The following is a 23,548-nucleotide window of genomic DNA, read 5'->3' on the forward strand; positions in this document are numbered from 1 at the left end:
GTTTTTGAGATTCCTCCCCAGCTCACGTTCATGTCTGCCATGCCCATGCCCATTCGCGGCCATGTTAAGGAGTCATCTTTTGGTGAAAGCGTAGTGATGATCCTGGTGTTGTGGTTAGTTCATCCCGGGAGTCGGCACTTGGACCCAGCCCACACAGGTTAGTTGGTGTTTCGGGCTGTTTGGCTGCTGGTTCTTCCGTTATTTTGAATGAGGAAGGGGTTTTAGATGGACTGCACACCCTTTTCGTTGTCAGTCTCCGTTGCTGAAGCAGGAGTTTTGTCTTCCTTTTACAGAAGTCGCTGATCTCTTTCGTAGTTTCAACAATTTGGAGAGTAGGTCTCGGGCTAGGTCGTCTTACACTCCTTCCTGCTTGGAAGCTTTGCTGGGAGCTACGCAGAATCCATAGTCTTTGTTTCAACTTCCCTTGTCGGGCACGTCTAGTCGGTCTTGCTTAAGGTTAATGCCTCTATTTCAGATCAGGACGGTTCGCTTCGCTCTAGGGACTCTCCCAAGCTGCTACCTCCGCCTCTCACAAGGCATAGGAAGTACTATGCTACGAACTCTGCCTTTTTGATGTTGCATCATCTTATCCCAGACATCATTCGTCTGAACCCGGGATGGACTTTGGAGCAGGTGAGGTCGGTGGCTCCATCGTTGTCTCCACAAGACGCCTCAGCGTTGGAATCTACGGAAGCCTCCATGTTGCAGATGGTTTCTTGGCTGGACTTGTGGTCTATGGTCATTGCCAAGATAGCTTCTGACAGGTCCCAAGAAGGGTTGGTGACTGCGTCCTCTCTTGCCAGTTTGTTGAAGTCCGGAGGGAAGACTTTTCGTATATGGCTCACCTCAATGTTAATTTATGGGCTAACCTTCTCCTGATTAGAAGAGACGTGGCTTTATCCAGGATGGAAAGACCGGTTGACCCTGAATCCTTGCTGGCATTGAAGAATGGGGATCTGTTGGAGCCTCAATTTTTGTTCCCCCGGACCGAGCTGGAGGATGTGATAGACTGGCGCCAGGCCAACACGAGGAACTTGGTGCACCAGGCTGTGTCTAAGTTGGAGTCTCATCCTCTGAGACGTCCAGCTCCTCCTCCTTCCCCTGCCCAGCAGCAGTCACGAAGATCGTCGCCTGGAGGTAAAAGGGGCCGTCGGTAGGTTGACGCCTCTCCCTCTCCTGTGCCACACAGGTAGGGGGTTGCTTGGCGGGCCATTGGGCCAAGTGGCTGAGTTGTGGGGTGTGAAGTGGGTGGTAGATGTCCTTCCGGTGGGGTACCTATTGCCATTAGACTTTCCTCCTCCTCTCTCAGACAAGCCGCAGCTCATAGGGTATATCCTACAGATTCTCTGAAGTTCTTGGATCTTTGGGAAAAGTGCAGAAGATGCTGGACAAGGCTGCGATAGAGGGAGTGGTGCGGCCGTCTCATGGGTTTTACAGTCACATCTTCTTGGCGCCCAAGGAGTCGGGAGGTTGGAGACCTGTGATCGACTTAACCCCTTGAATCAGTTCATCAGGAAGATTCAGTTCAAGATGGAGACTCGCGTTCAGTGTTGGCAGCTGTGAGGGAAGGTGACTTCATGCTGTTGATGACTTAAGGGTATCGGCGGCCTGTAATTTTGGCAAAATTGGCTCAAATTCGTGAAAATGAGTTATCGTCATATTTCCATACATCTGGGTCCCGGCCATTGCCACACGTAAGATAATATCGATACGAAGCTTTTTAAATGGTTTAAAGGCCAATTTAAAGGCCACATCCAAGTAGAGAATTAAAGGTCTGGTTAGGTGTGGTTTACTATTTCACTTTCCATTAATTCTTTAAGTATTTGAGTTTCTTTTCATTGCATTTTGTTTCGTATGCCGTACAATATGTTTTCCTGATAGAGATGGCAACTCTTCCCATGACTGAATAACGTGAGCCACTTGTCTCGAGAGAGCATTCTTGTAATTTTTTTATGCAATCGTGTATTTGTTATTTTCAATCAATTGTAACACTTCCTCAGACTTTTAGACATCAATTGTGTATTATATATACTACTAACATGGCAAAAAGAAGTTTAGTATAGAAGGGAAGCAAGCTCTCATAATATCAAAACTTATCTTGAAACTAAAAGTATAGAGAGCTAATGTAGCTTCTCACATGTCACCACCAACCATGTGTGCTGAAGAGATGCCAAATACTTCCTATTATGAAGCTCCGAGGGAAATCTATTATTCCTTTGCACAAATATATCAAGATGATGATGATGATGGCACCGACGACTTTGTTTTGAAGTTATCTGATGATGAGGAGGGGGAGGAGGAAGAGAATGAGCATTTTCAAGATGTAATTGCTGTCCCTGATGTAGCAGGTGATGTCAGTGTTTTATCATTAGCCAACCTAAGGAGTTTTTTTTATTGAGAAGTTATATGACTGAAAAAGAAGACATTCTGAGTGTAAGCAATGATGGAGAAATAGTTTCATTACCCTTGAGAGCTCCCAAAGACACTTTTAGTTCGACGTATTGCGGGCAGTGTGGCAGCAATATAACACTTGAAATTGATAAAAATAGTTTTGATGTTGACTTGAAATTAAAGTGTAAGTGTGAGGTGCCATCTGTTTTTCAATATACCAAAGTGCAAGCTAATGAAAGTGTGTAAGCAGAAAATATCGATGAAAAAACAGCTTCATTTATATATCAAAACATGTTGCTGCAATGGAACATGATATCGGCTATGCACCAAGTTCATTGCTGCCTATTATGAGAAAAACGACAGGAGAAAGCCTGAAAGGCCTTCAGATGAAAGAGAAGACCAGGAAACGAATGTCTGCTATGCATTCAAGAAAGCAAAATAAGGAAAGAACATCAAAAGGAGGATATGAAGGACGGGCTCATTAGCCTTCTATAAACTTGGCAGCACAAGAGTAGAGTGGCGTTCTACGATAACCCCCTAAAAATAACATAAACTATTTTCTTTAAGTGATAAATGTTTGTTTTTTTTAGAGGGAATAATATCTCTTACAAAAAAGAAGGAAACTGACGCCATGTAGGCTTTTCCAAGAAACTTTATATGCTTCTGAAAGCAAAATAAATGGTTAGCAAACTTTAACTGCGTTTTTCTCAAAACATACATTTTCTACATTCAAATTCTAAAAACTCCCTTATTTATGAATGGATTTTAATAATCTAAAAAGCAATTGGAATAAAGATAGTGAGAGAACACATCAGCAAATTTCTTTTTCTTTTTTTTTCAAAAATTTTTTTTTACCAATATCTAATACATAATTTTAGGGTATTTTTTATTGAATTTTTTAAAATATATTTTTTTTAAATAGCACACATCACATATTAGATTTCTGAGTTTGCTGTTTTATTTGATAGGTATTAAACTTTCTGCTATTACTTTTTTCTTTAAATTGAATGATAAATAAGGAAGGAGATATACTTTATAAAACAAATAAAAAATGCTGTTTCAAAGAAAAATATTAAAAAAATTTTTTTTTTATCTAATTCACCTGAAATTTTGTGTGCATCTTTAGTCAAACTAGAGGTAACACCTGTGGAAGTTTGAACATCGTCACTCAAAATTAACCCCCAACCCCGCCAATACCCTTAAGGGACGCATACTTCCAGATCCCTATTCATCCGATGTCCAGGGAGTTCCTTCACTTCTCTCTTGGGAACAAGGTCTTTGAGTTCAAAGTCCTGTGCTTTGGGCTGACCACAGCCCCTCAAGTGTTCACAAGTCTTCTCTCATGTATCAAGTTGGGCCCATGCTCAGGGGATCTGTTTGCTGAGGTACCTTGACGATTGGTAGGTCTTGGCAGGTTCCAGGGAAAAACTGCTGCAGAACAGAGATCGTCTGCTTCGGTTTTGTCTGGAACTGGGCATTGTGGTTAACCACAAAGAGTCAAACCTTGTACCCAGTCAAGGATTCTCTACCTGGGCATGGTCATCAATACGGCGGTTGCAAGAGTTTTCCCATCGAATCAGAGATTAGAGAAGTTGCGAGTGGTGGCACGCGACTTCCTCTAGGAACCACATTAGTCAGCTCATCAGTAACAGGTTCAAGGAGTTTTGTCTCCCTTGGAGAAGCTGGTCCCTCATGGGCGTCTTCATCTTTGGTCTCTACAATGGAGACCGTGGTTTCCGGTGGGAACTTACCCTGTTAAAGGTTCCTCTGTCTCTGGAAGTAAGAGAAGACCTTCGTTGGTGGTTGGACAACCAAAATCTTTTGAAGGGTGTCCTTTTGCGTTCTCTACCACCGGACTTACTTCTAATTTCAGATGCCTCCCTCGCAGGTTGGGGGGCTCATTTAGGCAGTCTCTGCCTCAGGCGTTTGGAGTTTGGAGGACAAAGCAGCATATCAACGTCTTGCAGTTGAAGGCAGCCTTCCTGGGTCTGAAGGAGTTTAGGGAGAAAGTTGAGGGTCATTCTGTTGTTCTCATGTCGGACAACATCACGGTGGTCACTTGTGTGAACAAGCAGGGTGGTCTGGTTTCATGTCAACTTCACGCCTTGACTGTCGAGGTTCACCAGTGGGTGGTCAGCTATTCAGTAGAGCTCTCAGCCAGGTATATCCCAGGCAAACGGAATATGGTAGCAGACAAACTCAGTCGTCAGGATCAGATCCTAGGCACAGAGTGGTCCCTTCAAGTAGTAGCAGACAAGCTTTTCCAGGTTTGGGGGAGACCCATGCTGGACCTTTTTTGCGACACAATTCAACAAGTTACTTACTGGAAATATTCTGTTCAGTGGTTCCAGATCCTTTGGCGTTAGCGAAGGACGCGTTACAACATCCCTGGGACAACCTGGAGGCGTATGCCTTCCCTCCGTTTTGTTTGATCCGTCAGGTTCTGAACAGACTGATGAGTTCGTAGGGTCTCGGGATGACTCTGGTAGCCCCTCTGTGGCCTCAGGCAGAATGGTTTCCAGATCTGCTGTAGTCGCCGTTAGAGGTTCCGAAGGAAATTCCCCCTTGGTCACATCTCCAGTGTCACCCGCATGCGGAAAGGTTCCACCAGTCAGTAGAATCCCTGTCTCTTCACGGAGGCTATCAGGTATCTCCTCTGAGAGAGAGGCTTTTCTCAGAAAACAGTACGGTATATGTCCAGCAGTCTCAGAAGGTCAACTTCTGTGGTTTACCAAGGCTATGGGTGATCTACTGTGATTGGTGTTGTAAATGGGGTTTTTCTCCAATTCTGCGAATAGCAGACTTTATAACCTTCCTCAGAGATGAGAAACGTTTGTCTGTTTCTGCCATTAGTGGCTACAGGGTGGCCCTGAGTTAGTGTTACACCTTAAGAGGTATCGACATCTCCTCGTCCTGGGAACTTTCCTTGCTAGTTAAGGGCTTTGAGCAGTCGAGTTCTCCCAGGGATCTCAAGTCTCTGACATGGGATGTTTCCTTGGTTCTCAAGAGCTTTACTAAGGCGCCATATGAGCCTTTATGTTGCTCATCTGACAGGAAATTGACACTCAAGACAGTTTTCCTCCTGGCATCTTTGAAAAGGTAGAAGAGCTCCACGGTCTGAGCTATGATGTGATGCACACCAGGGGTTGGGGGTCAGTGACCGAATTTGTCCCAGAATTCATAGCCAAGACCCAAAATCCTCTCTGCACGATGATAGGTTCACTTCATTTTCCATTCCATCACTGAATGACTTTGTGGGTGGTGATGCTCAAGAGCTTTTGTTGTGCCCCGTCCAGACCCTGCGTTGCTATCTTAAAAGGGCACGGCACCTTAGACCAGGCTGCTGCAGACTTTTTGTTAGCACAGGATGTACAAAGAAAGAGGTGTCGAAGAATACCATCTCTTTTTGGATACGGGAAGCCATCAGACAGGCATACCTGACTTGATGATTCCACCACCACATCTGTGCAGGCTAGAGCACATGACGTTAGTGGTACTGGTCACTCTCTGGCTTTCAAAAAGAACTTGGCTGTACATAGAGTGCTGAGCGCTAGTACTTGGTTACGCCAGTCCACATTCACCTCTTTCTATCTTAAGGATGTTGTCTACAGGTCTACGGAGACGTTTTCCCTGGCCCCTGTGGTGGCTGCCCAACAGGTTATGTAACTCATAGTTGTCCTTAACAGGGCACTTTTGTATCTTACCTAAGATGATCGTGTGGATGAGAGAATGAGAGAGTTGGCTGGTCTCATTCTGTCTCTGGTACCTTTCCTTCTTCCTTCGGACAGGTTAAGGAATAGACATGTCATTTGCTGGACTGGTCTGATACAGGTGAGTAAGGTAGTTGTACTGATAGCGTGGTCGTTTGGTATACAATATCAAACCCTCTATTCAGTAGCATATGCTCCACTCCTTGGCAAGAGTAGTGCCATTTTGCTTGGTGAGACATACCTGTGCACAGTCTGATTAATCAACCGATATGACACGTTTAACATACGCTAGAAACGCTAGAAAACGAATTATATCTAGAAGTGTTCGTGAATTGTCGGCGATAAGATTAGTGTGAAAATAGTAGGATAAAGCGTCTACTAAGTTAGTTTACCGAGTGAAGTATTGTAAATCTGATCAAGATGGCAGTAAGCTCAGAATGCAGGAGGAGATGGAGAAATCTTGCTCTTCTTGCAGATCTGCAATATGATGAGTTAGCAGGAAGGGAACTGGCATTTCTCATCTACGAGATCAATAACAGCACTAATCAAAAAGACACAAAAGTATTCATAGACATATTGGAAGGATATGATCCTTCAAACTGGAATAAATCATTAGAAAACATCATGAAAATAATTGAAGGAGTTCCAAATAAAATTCAAGTGGTCAAGAGACTTATAAAGAAAATTTACATCAATCAACATATTCCGACAAAGAAAATGAATAAGGTGAACATTGTGAATATAATAATTGATGTAATAGGAAAAGAATGCCAAACGCATGCAAACTGTGTAAGGTGTGGTATAACATAGTCAATCCACAAAACCTGATCAGAAAGTGTTCAGCATGCAACATTCCTATGCATCCACAATGTGCTGAAGTCATGCAAAATACATGTAAGGATACCAGAGTATTTTGCTCAACATGTCTCTCATGGATAGACAATGTTATTAAATCAAGACTTAATGTGCAAAGAGTAGAAGATGAAGAAGAGGAGGAAAATGGAAGAGAAGAAAACAAAACTGAAATGACAGAAAAAAATAATGAAAACAAAGAACAAGACAAGAGTATGGATGCAGATACTCATAGATAATACATATGAGGCAATCAAGCAGCATACATACGAAGAAATAAATTATGACAACACAAAATAAAATCCCGAAGAGGTTTTACCCAGATCTGCATACTGATGGGATAGATAGAAAAATTAGAAAAGAAAAACAAAGTTTGTACCCTTTTGAAAAGAGGGAATTGCAGATTCGGTGAAAGATGTTACTACAAACACCCCAAGGTATGTCACAACTATGAAATCTATGGTAAATTTGCATACCTAAATGGCTATGAGGATGAATGCAGAGATCTACATCCAAAAATATGCAAAAACCTAAAAGAAGGAAAAGGATGTAAGTTTGACAAAATGTAAATATATGCACCCTGTAGTCATGAATCAAAATCAATTAAATAATAAAATCCAAAATAGAAAAGAAACAAATAAAGAGAGGAACAAAGAACATGAGGTGAAGGAAAAAAGCAAGCCATCACTGCAATATGGAGTGTCAGCAAAGAATTTCCAAGCATCAACTCCAAGATACAGCTCAAAAGATAAATACAGTACAGTGGTACCTCGACATACAAAAGTCCCAGCTTACGAAAAATTCAAGTTACGAAAGCAAATACGAAGATTTTTTTGGCTCTACATACGAAAATAATTCAGGTTACGAAAGGTTGTTGCTGTAAGTCCCGAGATTCACCCGGACCACCAAGAACAATTTTAAAACTCACGTGCTGCCAACTGAGTAGACTCGCCACCATCCTCCCACTCTCCCATTGGTTCCTGATGCTAGTCACCGCCATAAGATCCTGCTCTCCTATTGGTCAGCATCTCTCCCATCGTGCTCTACGTAAAGGCGTTCTTCGGCCATTGCTTCGCACAAGCGTTATCATAAGCACGCGGAATTCGTTCGTTCACATATACGATTTCGTTTGTTAACGTAAATTTGTGTTAGTGATTTCAGTACAGTGATTTCGTTGTACTACTTTATCGTGTTGTGTGAGAACTCAATTAGTATACTACATAACTTAATTACATACAGTATAGTCATGGGTCCCAAGAAAGTTGCTGAAGTTCATGGAAAGAAGAGGATGCTTTCTATGCAGACAAAAATGGAGATCAATAAAAAGTATGAAGCTGGCATGCGGTTGAGTGTGATCGCTAAGGAATACGCCGAAATCCGTCGACGATAGGCACCATCCTTAAGCAGAAGGAAGCCATCAAAGCAGCTACACCTTCCAAGGGCGTGACTATTTTGTCCAACAAGAGGAGCCATGTGCATGATGAGATGGAGAGTCTGCTTCTTCCATGGATTGAGGACAAAGAAATCGCTGCAATCTGTCAGAAGGCCAGCACTATTTTCGGCGAGTTGATTGCCCAGGCCGAAGACGACGGAGGAGAAGGGACATCGACGGCAACCCCAGACTTCAAGGCTTCTCGGGGGTGGTTTGATAAATTCCGTAAACGGACTGGCATCCATTCGGTGGTGAAGAAATTGAAATTTTTTGTCAAGTTAAGTGTTAGTGTTTTGTGCCATTTGTTAATGTGTTTCATAAAGTTAAGTGTACATACAAGTTTTCTGCCATTTGTCCTCCTCCTCTGTCGCCACTTTCAGAGATAGCCTCACTCGAAAGGTAAATTTCCACATTTTACTACATACGTACGTATGTACGTGCAGTATTTCTTGTATACCATGTACACTAATTCACTTTATTTACAGGTACTATGTAGTACATATTAGTAGTACGTATTAAGTTAGATATTGAATGGTCCAAATTGTTGTAGTATTTCATTGTTTATTGGTCAATTTAGCTTTATTATAAAATTTACTGGGGTGTTTTTGTAGGGCTTGGAATGAATTAGGCAATTTACATGTAAAATGCGGTTCAAGATACGAAAAACTCAGGTTACGAAGGCCACCTCGGAATGGATTAATTTCGTATCCTGAGGTACCACTGTATTGCAATGCTAGGGGATGGTGCAGATACGGAGAAAATTGCAGATTCCGACACAAAATGAATAATTATGATGAAGGAAGATCAAATATATTGGAAAAGTTGGATTTTTTAATGTCAGAATTTCTGGAAAAGAAGAAAAGAACAACATACCAGAACAGGAAAGAGACATGGGAAAATCCTTATTATTACCCATATTAAATGAAGGAGATAACACACAAACCATCATAGTGATGAATGCGCAGGGTTTAGTCACGAGTAACTCAAAAAGAAAAATAGAGTTCTCAGAAGAACTAACCCAAATTGAAAAAAAATAGATATCATGAATTTAAGTTAAACCTGGTACTCCCAAGAGACTAGTAATGATGATCAAATAAAAGGGTTCCAAACTTATAGATCAGATAGAAAAAATAGGAATCAAGGGGGAAACGCAATATATGGGAAAGACAAAAAACAAGGAAAAATATATGAGAAATATAGTAACTCAGAATGTGAACTAATAGTGGTAGAATTTGAATCTGAAAAATTAATAAACAGTAATGTATAGACCCCCTAATACTAAAGTGTTTGACATAATAATAGAAAAATTGGATGATCTATGTAGAAATCACAAGGACTGGACTATTCTCCTATCCAGAGATTTAACTTTCCTTTAGACTGGAAAGAACGAATAGGAGATTGTGGTTGTATTTATACATATAAAAAAGAGTAATAGTAGTGCAGAAGATAAGAGGCAATTCGAAAAGCTATTAGATATGCTACTAGAATACAACATTCAACAAATAAATCGCCTCCCAACAAGAAAGGAAAATACTTTAGACCTAGTATTTGTGAACGAGGTGATTTATGTTAAAGAAATAATAGTTTATAATGCAAGTATTTCAGACCATAATGTCATAGAATTAACAGTCCATTCCAAAGCAAGTGAAAACAGAGATAAGCAAGAAATGAAAAAGTGGGAAGGATATGGAAAATACAATTTCTACAGTAAAAATATATGGTCAGAAATAAATGAAGAATTAAACAAAGATTGGGATAACATTTTTGTAAGTGATGATATACAGGTAAATACAGAGATATTATATAAAATATTAGAGAAAATAGTGGATAAATATATACTGGAAAAAAGGTCTTGCAAAAAAAAATGCATGGAAAGTGATGGAACTAAAAAGTAAGATAGAAAATGCAGAACAGAAGATTATACAATCAAAAGAAAATGAAAAACAGGACTTGGAAGAAAAAACACTAGTAAATATCAAGTAAACCCCCAAACTATTGTACTCTTATGCGAAAAAGATGAATAAAAGAAGAATAGAAATATGCCCTCTAAGAATTGAAGGAAGATTAACGAATGAAAAAAAAGGAAATATGCAACATATTGGCAGAAAGATATAAGAGAATTTACCCCTAGAATTGATAATGAAGATAATGATACAGAAATAAGGGATGAAAATAGTGAATATTTATCAGACAGATATTAACCCTTAAACGCCGAATGGACGTATTAAACGTCGAGTCAAAATCTCCCCCGATTTCCGAATGGACGTACCATACGTCGGCTCAAAAAAGTTTTTTTAAAAATTCTCGGAAAAATACTTATAGGCCTACCAGCCGAAAACTTTGAATCACGCGCCTTAGGGGATGCTGGGAGTTCACGGATCAAGGCGTTGTTTTGTTTACAATCGTTACGCAGGCGCGCAAGCGCGAATTTCTTTCTTGTCGCACTAAAAAGTATCAGTGACACATCTCAAAAATTATTTCGTCACTTTGACATAATTTTTGCACCGTTTTAAATTATCCGTTACATGAAGTATTATATATGAAAATGTGCGCAATTTCATTTAGAATACAACAAAAAATACTCATGATTGTAACTTTTATCATTTTTGAAATATTTCCATATACAGGTACCATCCTACTTACAACCAAGTTTGGTTCCGACCCACTGGTTGTAAGTCAGAATGGATGTAAGTCGAACCTTAGAAAGTGGCCAACATACTGGGTAGGGTATACTATCAAACCTTTGCTATATAAAAGTGCCTACTTAGTACTGTAATGTAATGTACAATCATTATTTCAATCTTCTTACCATAATGTACTTCTACTAATACATTTTAATCATTTATGTAATAGTATATATTACGTACAATCAGGCATTGAGTTACAATGGGGTTAGGTTCTTGCATGCATGTCAGAAGTCGATTCTTACGTAAATTGGTTTGCAATTCAGTCTACAGTACAGTTAATACCAAATGCTGCTGCAGATAGGGCAGGGTAACTCAAACTGATGCTGCCTGAGTGATGAGAGTTCTCATGAGATGGCGCAGTGCCAAGTAACTCAATGGTCAACTGTCTGAAGTAAGGTTGTAAGTACGAGTGGTCGTATGTCGAGCAGGTTGTAAGTCGGATAGTAGTTGTAAATAACGATAAGTGCCAAAATTTCAACCTTCGGTCAACTTTGACTCTACCGAAATGGTCGAAAAACGCAATTGTAAGCTAAAACGCTTATATTGTAGTAATATTCAACTATTTACCTTAATTTTGCAACAAATTGGAAGTCTCTAGCACAATATTTTGATTTATGGTGAATTTATGAAAAAACTTTTTCCTTACGTCCGCGCAGTAACTCTTCCAAAAAAAATCATACATGCGATTGTCGTAATGTTTGCACCATTTTAAAATTAGCCGTTACATAAAGTTTTATATATGGAAATGTGCGCAATTTCATGCACAATACAACTAAAAACAACCCATGGTTGTAGCTTTTATCAGTTTTGAAATATTTTCATATAAAAAATGATAAGTGACAAATTTTCAACCTTCGGTCAATTTTGACTCTACGGAAATGGTCGAAAAACGCAATTGTAAGCTAAAACTCTTATATTTTAGTAATATTCAATCATTTACCTTCATTTTGTAACAAATTGGAAGTCTCTAGCACAATATTTCGATTTATGGTGAATTTATGAAAAAAATAACATTTTCCTTACGTCCGCGCGGTAACTCTTCCGAAAAAATCATACATGGGATTGTGGTAATGTTTGCACCATTTTAAATTAGCCGTTACATAAAGTTTTATATATTAAAATGTGCGCAATCTCATGTAGAATACAACGAAAAATAATTGAAGGTTGTAGCTTTTCTCATTTTCGAAATATTTGCATATAAATCACGATAAATAGAAAAAACAACCACGTTCGGTCAACTTTGACTCTACCGAAATGGTCGAAAAACGCAATTGTAAGCTAAAACTCTTATATTTTAGTAATATTCAATCATTTACCTTCATTTTGCAACAAATTGGAAGTCTCTAGCACAATATTTCGATTTATGGTGAATTTATGAAAAAAACTTTCCTTCCCTCCGCGCGCGGATTCTCCGCCATAAATCTCCTAATTGCGTACATCGAATTCTCGGAAAATTTGCTCCGTTTCATATTAGGCATTTTATAGAGTTTTATATATGAAAATGTGCGCAGTTTCATGTAAAATAAAAGGAAAAATATTTGAAGGTTGTAGCTTTTCTCATTTTCAAAATATTTGCATATAAATCACGATATAGAAAAAAACCACGTTCGGTCAACTTTGACTCTACCGAAATGGTCGAAAAACGCAATTGTAAGCTAAAACTCTTACAGTATCATAATATTCAATCATTTGTTTTCATTTTGAAACAAATTGGAAGTCTCTAGAACAATATTTAGTTTTACGGTGAATTTTTTTTTTGAAAAAAAAATTTTTTTACGTACGCGCGTTACGAATTCGTACATCATTTTGTGATAATATTTTTCCGGTGTTGCTTTTATTGTTTTACAATGTATTATATATCAAAATGATTGAAATTTAGTGTACAATACAACGGAAAAAAAAGATACTCGTTAGCTTTTACCGTTTTTTGCACAGCGTGATTTTAATACAATTATGTATGAATTATTTTTTTTTCGCTACCATATATCGCATTATTTACATATGATAATGATATTATTTTTCATTTCTGATAATTGCATACTAAACTTCAGGCAATGACAAAAAACGGAGCCAAAAATGAACTCTTAATCTTCAAAACTAAGCGCGCTGTGATATTTTGAAAAAATTATTTTTTCCGCTTCCGCGCTCACTCAAAACTGGCTCCGGAATTCGGGGGAGTTTTTGATTTTTACCGCTTCGGCGTTTAAGGGTTAATGAAGCCGATATTGTGCAGGCTATTAATGAAATTAAAAATGGAGCTGCAGCTGGGCTTAATGGTGTCCCTGCTATTTTGTTAAAGAAAGTAGTTCATTCTATTATCACAAAGCCACTTGCAAAATTATTAAGACAAAGTGTAGATACAGGCAAGATTTATGATGAGCACAAATTAGCATATATACCCTATTCAAAAACAAAGGTGGATCAGACTAGAGGCAAGTAATTATAGGCCTGTGAGTCTAACATCACATATTATGAAAGTGTATGAAAGGGTAATGAAGAAAAATAGTACAATGAAACAGTTAATAAAAAATAATTTGTTTAATATACGACAATATGGTTTCGTACCCGGAAAAAGTACACAAACCCAACTGTTAGTCCACCGTGAGAACATATACAAAAATATGAAAAACGGAAATGAAACAGATGTGGTTTATCTAGACTTTGCAAAAGCTTTTGACAAGTTAGATCATAATATATTAGCGAAGAAAATTAGAAAACATAATATAGTGGACAAAGTAGGAAGATGGTTTAAAGAATTTTTACACAACAGAAAACAGATAGTTATTGCAAACGATGAGAAATTGGATGAAGCTAAGGTAATATCCGGTGTGCCACAAGGTACAGTGTTAGCTGCATTACTGTTTGTTATTATGATTGCAGACATAGACAGTAATGTTAAGGACTCGGTAGTGAGTAGTTTTGCCGATGACACAAGAATAAGTAGAGAAATTACTTGATGAAGATAGGAACGCGCTACAAAGAGACCTTAACAAACTATATGATTGGGAAGAGGTAAATAGGATGGTATTTAACTAATAAATTTGAATCAATAAATTATGGAGATAAAGAAGGAAAGCTATATGCATATAGGGGACCTAATAATGAGACAATCACAAATAAGGAAACAGTTGAAGACCTTGGTGTGATGTTGAATAGGAACATGTTATGCAATGATCAAATAGCAATTCTATTGGCAAAATGTAAAGCAAAAATGGGAATGTTGTTACGGCACTTCAAAACAAGAAAAGCTGAACACATGATTATGCTTTAAAAAACGTATGTTTGTAGTCCACTTGAATATTGCAATATGATATGGTACCCAAACTATCAAAAGGATATTGCACAAATAGTGTGTGTACAAAGGTCCTTTATAGCTAGAATAGAAGAAGTTAAGGATCTTGACTACTGGGAAAGACTACAATCTTTAAAATTATATAGTCTAGAAAGGAGAAGAGAACGCTACATGATAATTCAGGCATGGAAACAGATGGAAGGAATTGCAGAAAACATCGTGGAGCTAAAAATATCAGAAAGAGAAAGCAGAGGTAGATTAACAGTACCCAAAACTATACCAGGAAAAATAAGGAAAGCACACAGGACATTATTCCACTACGCACCAGCATCGACAATGCAGCGTCTATTCAATGCGTTGCCAGCTCATATGAGAAATATATCAGGAGTGAGCGTAGATGTATTTAAGAATAAGCTCAACAAATATCTAAGATGCATCCCAGACCATCCAAGATTGGAAGATACACTAGCAACTCTCTGGTAGACATTAGAGGTGCCTCACACTGAGGGACCTGGGGCAACCCGAACAAGATGTAAGGTCTGTAAGGTAAGGTAAGAGGGGAGTTCGGAGCGATAACAAACCCTGGTGTGTTATTGGACAGTCTAAGTTTCTCTTTGTTTCCCTATACAATGATCCTCCCATATATCATTGTATGTCACTCAGTGTTTGGGTAGTTAGATTTTAGTTTATCTAGCTTCTCACGGGCTTCAGTCCCTCTCCGGCAGTTATTTCTTCTGGAGCTGGACTGGTGATTAGGCCCCCAGCCAGTTTAGGATGGCAAAATGTAAAGCAAAAATGGGAATTTTGTTACAGCACTTCAAAACAAGAAAAGCTGAACACATGATTATGCTTTATAAAACATATGTTCATAGTCCACTTGAATATTGCAAGTATGAGTCTATCCTATTGTTAAACCGAAGGTTTGTTTGCATATGAACAAATGACAAATTTTATAAGACAATTAGTATTTTTCATAGCTACAAACCTGAGGTCTTAACATTATACTACCCACCTCTAGCCGCCCCTCTGTCTGCTAAGACATCCTGAGTGCGGAAAGACTGACGCGATGGCGTAGGTGCGTGGTCCTTGATCACTCTTTACCCGATATACGCACATGTTGCCAGATCTCACAAGATTCCTTGCTTTCATCTGCGATTTAACCGCATCCAGCTAGGTGTTAGAAATTATCCTATTGTTAAGACCTCAGGGTTGTAGCTATGAAAAATACAAATTGTCTTAGAAAATTTGTCATTTTTACCAGACCACTGAACTGATGAACAGCTCTCCTAGGGCTGGCCCAAAGGATTAGATATTTTTACATGGCTAGGAACCAATTGGTCACCTAGCAATGGGACCTACAGCTTATTGTGAGATCCGAACCACATTATATTGAGAAATGAATGTCTATCACCAGAAATAAATTCCTCTGATTCCGCGTTGGCAGAGTGAAGAATCAAACCTTGGACCAGCGGATTGGTAGCCAAGCTCAAAAACCACTCGTCCAACGAGGAACTGCACAGACTGAAAAGTCCAAACTCAAGCCTTAGCAAGAATAAGTATCTGCAAGGTTAACAGGTGCAGCAGCAAGGTTGTCCTTGTCTCAACAAGGCAACCAGCTCAGCAGTTACAAGCTCTTCTTTGTCACCTGTTCTCAACAACAAAGGGTCTCCCCGTTCCTTCCCTTCCTCATTCAGAGAAGAGAGACAGGACATAGCCCAGTAGTTAGATGAAAGGTATATCCTTTGGAGTGTCATTACACATTTCTCCTTTGAGATACTTTGTGTCTCAAGGCCTGCATTTCATATCTGGAGCTTTTTAGCTCTGTTTCTTCCCTTCCTCTCTCAGAGAAGAGATAGATGAAGTTTAGCCAAATGGTTAGGCAACAAGTATCTCCTTGGAGTGTCATTACATGCTTTCCCTTTGGAGATTCTTCTTGCTTCAAGGTATCAATCAGAAGGCAGTCACTGGTACTTCACTGGTTAGGCCATTAAGTACCTTCTAAGTTATTAGAATATTAAATTTTGATATTAATAAGCCAATACTGTAGCAGAAGTCAAATGCAGTATCAAATGTAGGGTGTAATAAGAGTATCACCATATACTACTCCAGAAGCTAATGTAAAAACAGATAAAAGTTAGTAATACAAAAATGCATACACAGAGTTAGCTAATTCACAGTTTAAAACCTTTCAGCCAAGTCAGTACGTATTATAATAATGGGATTTAAGATAGGACAGCATTCCAGTCTGCAATGTACTTTATTAACACAGTCAAGTGTCAACATAACTTCAAATGGAAAATTTAGTACAAAACTATATTAAATATAAAATATTTTCATAATCTAAATACTATATTTATGTAAAAATGCTTCAATGTTGAAAGAGTTCAGTATTACCATACACTCATCCTGTTATGTAAAATACATTATATAGTATATGCAATGATGAAAAGAAAGTCATTTACGAGCCTTGTGTGTGTACATTAGGTTCTTGGAACCATGGACTGTAATGACATCCACAAGCTAATGAGTCCTAGAGACTTTCGAAAACAGACAACAATTTTCAGTCATCTCTTCCCTCCAACAGCAACTTTTTGCTAATGGCCTAATTTTTTTTTTACAGATGAGTTGTATTTTTTATCAACTGCACAGAATTTGTTTCACTTTTTGTATTTTTTATACCTGTTTTACACTTCCTTCTGTTATAATAATGACATTCATTACATTGATATACAATATGCTATCATCTTAAGCTGCTTCTAATAAAAGCCTTAGTCATGGGAAATGTTTTGCAACTCAAACATAAGAGAACATCTTATAGCAATTGCTATAAGATTGGCTGTACAAAAAAAACATCTCTAAGAGTAACAATCATTGTGACATACAAAATACAGGGAAGTTTGTATTTAAAAAAAATAACCATTCATTTCACATAAAACTAATTACTATATAAAAAATATAAAAAACTAATTACTATAAAAAAATTACATACATATATAAGTAATAATATGGTGGAGCCTTCCTCATGAATTTGAATTGAATAAAAACTCTTCACAAAACCCATGCAGTAGGAAATGAGTTGATTTGGCAGTCACAGTGATGCAAAATAAATCCTAAATAATTGTCAAGATATATTTCCTTTTAAATTTGTATTTGTTTGTTTTTCTTGAAATAATTATATTTTTTAACATATATACATTGTTCATTTTTCCCAGTAAATTCTGTGGTTTAATTCCATCCATAATTTCGAAATGTTTTAGCTTTAGCTGGCTAAAAGTTTGTATTTTGCTGTAATATGATTTCCAGACAGAATTTTGGAAATTGTCACTAGACACAAGATAGTTTTCTGATACAAATCATAAATGGCAACCAAATCACAGAATTACAGGGAAGATATTAGTTGTGAAGTAAAATCCAAAAACTAGATTTAATAAGTTTTTAATATTTTTATAATAAAAAGCACAAATGGCAACCAAATCACAGAATTACGGGGAAGATATTAGTTGTGAAGTAAAAACCAAAAACTAGAATTATTAAGCTTTTTATATTTTTATAATGTTAAGGATTTCAATCAAAAATTTTTCATTACCACTTTTCTGACTCAAATCCCATTTCTATTCCTTCTGCACTATGCCTACTGACCAGTTTTCCTCCCTTTTACACAACACAACTAGAGTTGGAAATTTTTAACAATTTTACATGTACACAAATGTCCAATGATCAGAACAGGTATACATTTTACAATAACCAGTCACACCAACTCAAATAGCTCATTTTCTAAGAAGACATGTTAACACCCCAAAGAAATCATTAGAAATAGAAGATTTACAATCCACAGTACCATTTCAGCAATCTACAGTATGAGTTATATAGTAGGCAGGATGGATGGATGGATGGATGGATGGGTGGTCTCTTTCTTATGAGTTAATTGGGGGGTAGACAAATAACTGTTTCCTTTCTGATCTTGGTTACACATTTTATTTTACAGAATCTTATGAAAAGGTCTACTGATCAAAAAGTTCCTGCACCTTTTATATACATAAATTCATATTAACAAACTTTACTCACTGGAACCTTACATAATGACAAAATGCAGCATTTATTTTGTGTTGAAAGCAAGACAAAATGAAGATTTTGTTTTATAATGAAAGCAATCTTTATATACATTAAACCACCAGTTTTTAATAAAGATAAACAAATTTTTGCATTATACTAGGAGGCTCAAATGGTAAAAGAGTATATATTTTTTAATAGCACTCACTCACTTCAAAGTAGTCATCACTACCAGATTCATCCTTATCTAGGTCAGGATCAGTTGGAAGTTCTGGTAACTGCAACAACAAAGTAGCATGTTAAAACATTTTGTTCCTAACATTCTTAATTGTACAACAAAGCATGTTAAACATGTTCCTAACATTATTGATTGGGCAACATTTCCAGGAATTTATTCCAGTTCTAGTATTTTCCTGCACAAAATTACCAGTGTCTTATGTTTGCCTCTATTATGCCCGAGTCTTGTGGCAATGTTCTTACGATACTTTTATGCACATTTAACTGAAAAATAAAATTACCTTTTCAAAATATGGTGTTATTTTCCCTGTACATATTTAATAGTTTAACTAATCAACAATAAAGAGTCTGTGTTGTAAGTCTTAAGAGTAGGATAAATCTTCTGAAGACAGCTGGAACCCGGTTAAAAACAATAAAAAATTGTAAATGCAAGGAATCTGAGGAATTTGGCATCCGATATGTAGTTCAGGTGGAAGCGAATCGGAGAACGCTCTTAAGGATGGCTAGCAGTGGCAGTCAATGTTAAGACCTCAGGTTTGTTAGGTATTAAAAATATAAATCAATAAAATATTTGTCATTTGTTCGTATGGGGAACAAACCTTTGGTCTTAAACAGTAGGACAGACTCACACTTGAAGGGAGTTATGACAATCCTGAACTGACTGGAGGTTTGGCACACCTGATCATTCTTAGAAATGAGAATTCTAAAGAAGACGACTATACCTTTAAGATGTTAGATATGTGGATATCTAAAGGCGCTGTCACTAAAGAAATTTCCGTTGACTTTAGCCGAGTTTATCGTCAACTTTCCAAAGAAGTCGACATCATTCTGTACTCTGGTTGTCACACACGTTCTTCTTCATACCGTGGTTGTCGTCAAAACATAAACAAACCATCTGAGCTGTGACTTCCCGGAATGACAAAACAACTATGCTTTATAACACAAAGCAACTACAGTGGGGCCTCGTTATCCACGGGGGATAGGGCCCAGAACCCCCCCGTGATAAGTAAATACCCGTGTTATCCTGATACCCCCCTCAAAAATTGCTTAAAACTGCCTACTTTAATAGTTAACCCACCCAAGACCACTATTCCAATGTTTATAACTGCCTACTTTAGTTCAAACACCAAATATGTTTTCAACTATCACCTAAAACTAAATTCAAGACAGTTTTAAAGTTATTGTACAAAATTAGCCTTAAAAAATAAATGTAGTATATGTACTACTGTACATATGTAGCCTACTAGCCTAGGGATTACCGCTAGAAGCCTACATACGCATGGTGGGCCTCTTTTTTTTTTTTACAAGGAAAGAGAGGATGAGTGGTAAGAGAACTATCAAAATATGTAAATCATATGGGTACTCACCAACAATCTATGTTGATAAAAGATGGCGACGATTTTGCAGTGCAATCCAGTAATATAATAACGATAATGCTACCAACAGTATGCAGCGAAACATCTCTTCCCTTCGTCACAACACGTTAATACTAGTATATTCCACGTAAAAACCTTCATCTGACCTTTAGGCGTCTTTCCCATAAGAGTAAAAGAATCAGGGCTTTTGGATGCCACATAATTAACTCGTTTATATGGATACAATTTAAAGAACGCGCCGCACACCACATTTCATAACAACAACAAACAAACGTTTGTAGGCCAGTGTTGCCAACTGGGAATGGCAATTTCTTGCTAGATTTTGTTCCATAAAAGGCTAAAAAAAAATCACATACCGTATATACTCGAATAACGTGCAATCTCCCATACGTGCGACCCCCTAATTTTCACCAATAAACAGTGGTTTTGTGTTTTGTCATGTATCTCATGTATCATGCAAGTTCATAAGGTTGGTGGTTTTTAGCCTGCTAATGGCCGAGTCATTCAGATGTGTGCTGATGCTAGTCAATTTACGGTAATTTTCTTATTAATCTCGAGAATTGAATAGAAAATCTCAAGATTAAAAAAAAATCCCAAGATAATAAAAAAATTGTAAAAATAACACGCCTTGGAGTCCTTAATCATGCTCTCTCTCTCTCTCTCTCTCTCTCTCTCTCTCTCTCTCTCTCTCGTCTCTCTCTCTCTCTCAGGAATAAATACGTACGTACTGTAATTTGCAGTAAATGTGTAGACATTGTGTGCGTGTTTAAAAAAATGTGCAGTACACACACATTCCGATGTTTCGGTTTTTTGGAATTTTTCAGATTTCGGAAATGTGAGGTCAGATGCATAATCAAACAAACACCACTACTGCAGCAAAAACATTTTTTTCCTTTATGTTTTTCATTATTGTTATTTATTAATTACAGTTTATTTAAATAAATATTAATATAATACTGTTAAATGAATGTGAGATAATTAAGATCACCTATAATAAAATAGTGGGACAATTAATACCATATGTTCACTAATAGGTATTATTTTCAAAACAAACATTCCGTAAAACACAAAAAATATATGTACATAACAATCAAAATATAATAATGTTTTGCAGTTCAACTTGTGAATTTTAACAATAAGTATGACTTATATAATATATTTTAACCATATCGATCTTGAAGTTGAAGAGTCGTAAAATTCTGAGGATGGTCCTTGGGAAAAATTTGTACTTTGTGATTACGTATCGCTACAACACCATGTGATATTTTCATACAACTATATTGATGACGCATCGCTACGACACATGGTGTTTTTTCATACCACTATACGTTAAAGTTAAAAACATGACATAGAATCGACTTTGCGACTTCGTTCACTTTGATATTTTTAACGATACAATAACTATCATTTGTACTACTAAAACCATCTTCACATAAGTAATTTTCGTAAGATATGTGTTGTTGCAAAAGCTAGCTTATACATAAAAGGCTTTTATAATTTAAGTCATCTTAGATATACATATGCACCCAAACTCATTGTGGGGGGAAATTTACTACTGTTTCCTCGGATATTGAAATACTTTAGCATCATTCAAACACTTTAATAATATAATGCATAAATACTAGGCTATACATATTTACATCGTATACAAATACTACATACAGTTATAATACACATACTTTTATATACAAAGTTAACAGTTATATACACATACTTTTATATACAAAGTTAATCATATGAGTAGTGATCAGACGACAGCTGTGCACCGGACTACGTACGTACTACTTGGAAGATAAAACGAACAAAAATTTTGTTGTTGTTAGTCGCCGGGATAGATTAACATTTTTCCAGAGATTAAAAAGCTGAATTTTGTTTTCAGGTCATGTCAAATAACCGCGATATTATATTATTGTTTTCACGAAGGAATAATTATATAAAGAAAATTATTGAGTAATTTTTGCCGTCAGCAGTCAGAAAATCACGAACATGGTAACGTTCAAACCTAGTGCCATCCATGGCGTATGTCTATAAATAGAACAGAAGCAGAGGGCAGTCATTGGATAACAGTATCTCCATGGCTACCAACCAAACCAATCAGGTGTTAGTTAATACACTCTGTAATTTCTTAGAATGAAACGTTTACACACACGAAGCTAACGATGATGTATGTGTTTTGCATAAACAGTACGTAGTTTTAGTTTTATTATTAGTGTAAGTATTTTACTGATTTCATGAAGAATAGAATGATTCCTTCTCATTACTTTGAATGCAAAATGGCTTGAAGATTCTTCCGCAAAAAGAAGAGAAAAAAAAATCCTTAGAAGATGATACCTATTTTACTAACGCGGTTTTGACATACCTAACAAAAACAAAATTCAGCTCTTTAATCTCTGGAAAAATGTTAATCTATCCCGGCGACTAACAACAACAAAATTTGTTTGTTTTATCTCTTCCAAGTAGTACGTACGTAGTCCAGTGCACAGCTGTCGTCTGATAACTACTCATATGATTAATTTTGTATATAAAAAGTATGTGTATATAACTGTTAACTTTGTATATAAAAGTATGTGATATAACTGTATGTAGTATTTGTATACGATGTAAATATGTATAGCCATAGTATTTATGCATTATATTATTAAAGTGTTTGAATGATGCTAAAGTATTTCAATATCCGAGGAAACAGTAGTAAATTTCCCCACATTGAGTTTGGGTACATATGTATATCTAAGATGACTTAAATTATAAAAGCCTTTTATGTATAAGCTAGCTTTTGTAACAACACATATCTTACGAAAAATTACTTATGTGAAGATGGTTTTAGTAGTACAAATGATAGTTATTGTATCGTTAAAAATATCAAAGTGAACGAAGTCGCAAAGTCGATTCTATGTCATGTTTTTCTTAAACGCGTTGACTTAAAGGAGAACGTGTATGTATGATAATTCTAAACTATTATTCACTACCAAAATAACGATGATATTTTGTATTGAAAATTAATGTTACGTATATTCCAAACATTATTACTACGTAGCATGAATAGTACACTAAAAATTTCGAAAGATAATCTTGCTGTGAACGCTACCATAATTTGATTTTCATATACGTACGTACATTTTGTCAGCTGGCTGGCCTCGCATAGATAAAATTGATTTCACTGATATGGAATTACTCCACGAATAGCCTTTTTATTATGAAGATATGACGATAATATATAAGGTAAAAAATGCTTTTATGTATTTCGTTTACGCTTCGTCGCCAATAACAAACAGCAATACTTACGATAATCTATGACAAATCGTAGGCGTTTAGGACTTCATTGTTCAGAGAAGTTATATACGAATACTGCCAAAATAATAATGAAGTTCGAATTAATTTTAGCCTTAATATTATTACTACTGTAATTACACTACCACTATTAAAATTTCTAAAAGTTTATCAAAACAAAAAATGTCGCTTTGAACGCAACCGTATACATAAACCATTTTCGTACGTAAAGGTATATGCTTACATTTTGTGGC

General features: G+C 36.9%; 1 protein-coding gene across 4 annotated transcripts in view; it reads right to left on the reverse strand.

Annotated features, from left to right (window-relative positions):
• Positions 1-16,602: 16,602 nt before the first annotated feature.
• LOC135216734 (transcriptional regulator ATRX homolog) overlaps positions 16,603-23,548 on the reverse strand; it is a 216,205-nt gene continuing 209,259 nt past the window's right edge. For all 4 annotated transcript variants that reach the window (XM_064252200.1, XM_064252198.1, XM_064252202.1 and 1 more), the window contains exon 6: positions 16,603-18,692. In XM_064252200.1, coding sequence (XP_064108270.1) covers positions 18,609-18,692 — 84 coding nt within the window. In that variant the 3' untranslated portion in view covers positions 16,603-18,608. The remainder of the gene's footprint in view (positions 18,693-23,548) is intronic.

This window comes from Macrobrachium nipponense, chromosome 6, assembly GCF_015104395.2.
Source record: "Macrobrachium nipponense isolate FS-2020 chromosome 6, ASM1510439v2, whole genome shotgun sequence".
In the NCBI taxonomy this organism is placed as follows: domain Eukaryota; kingdom Metazoa; phylum Arthropoda; class Malacostraca; order Decapoda; family Palaemonidae; genus Macrobrachium; species Macrobrachium nipponense.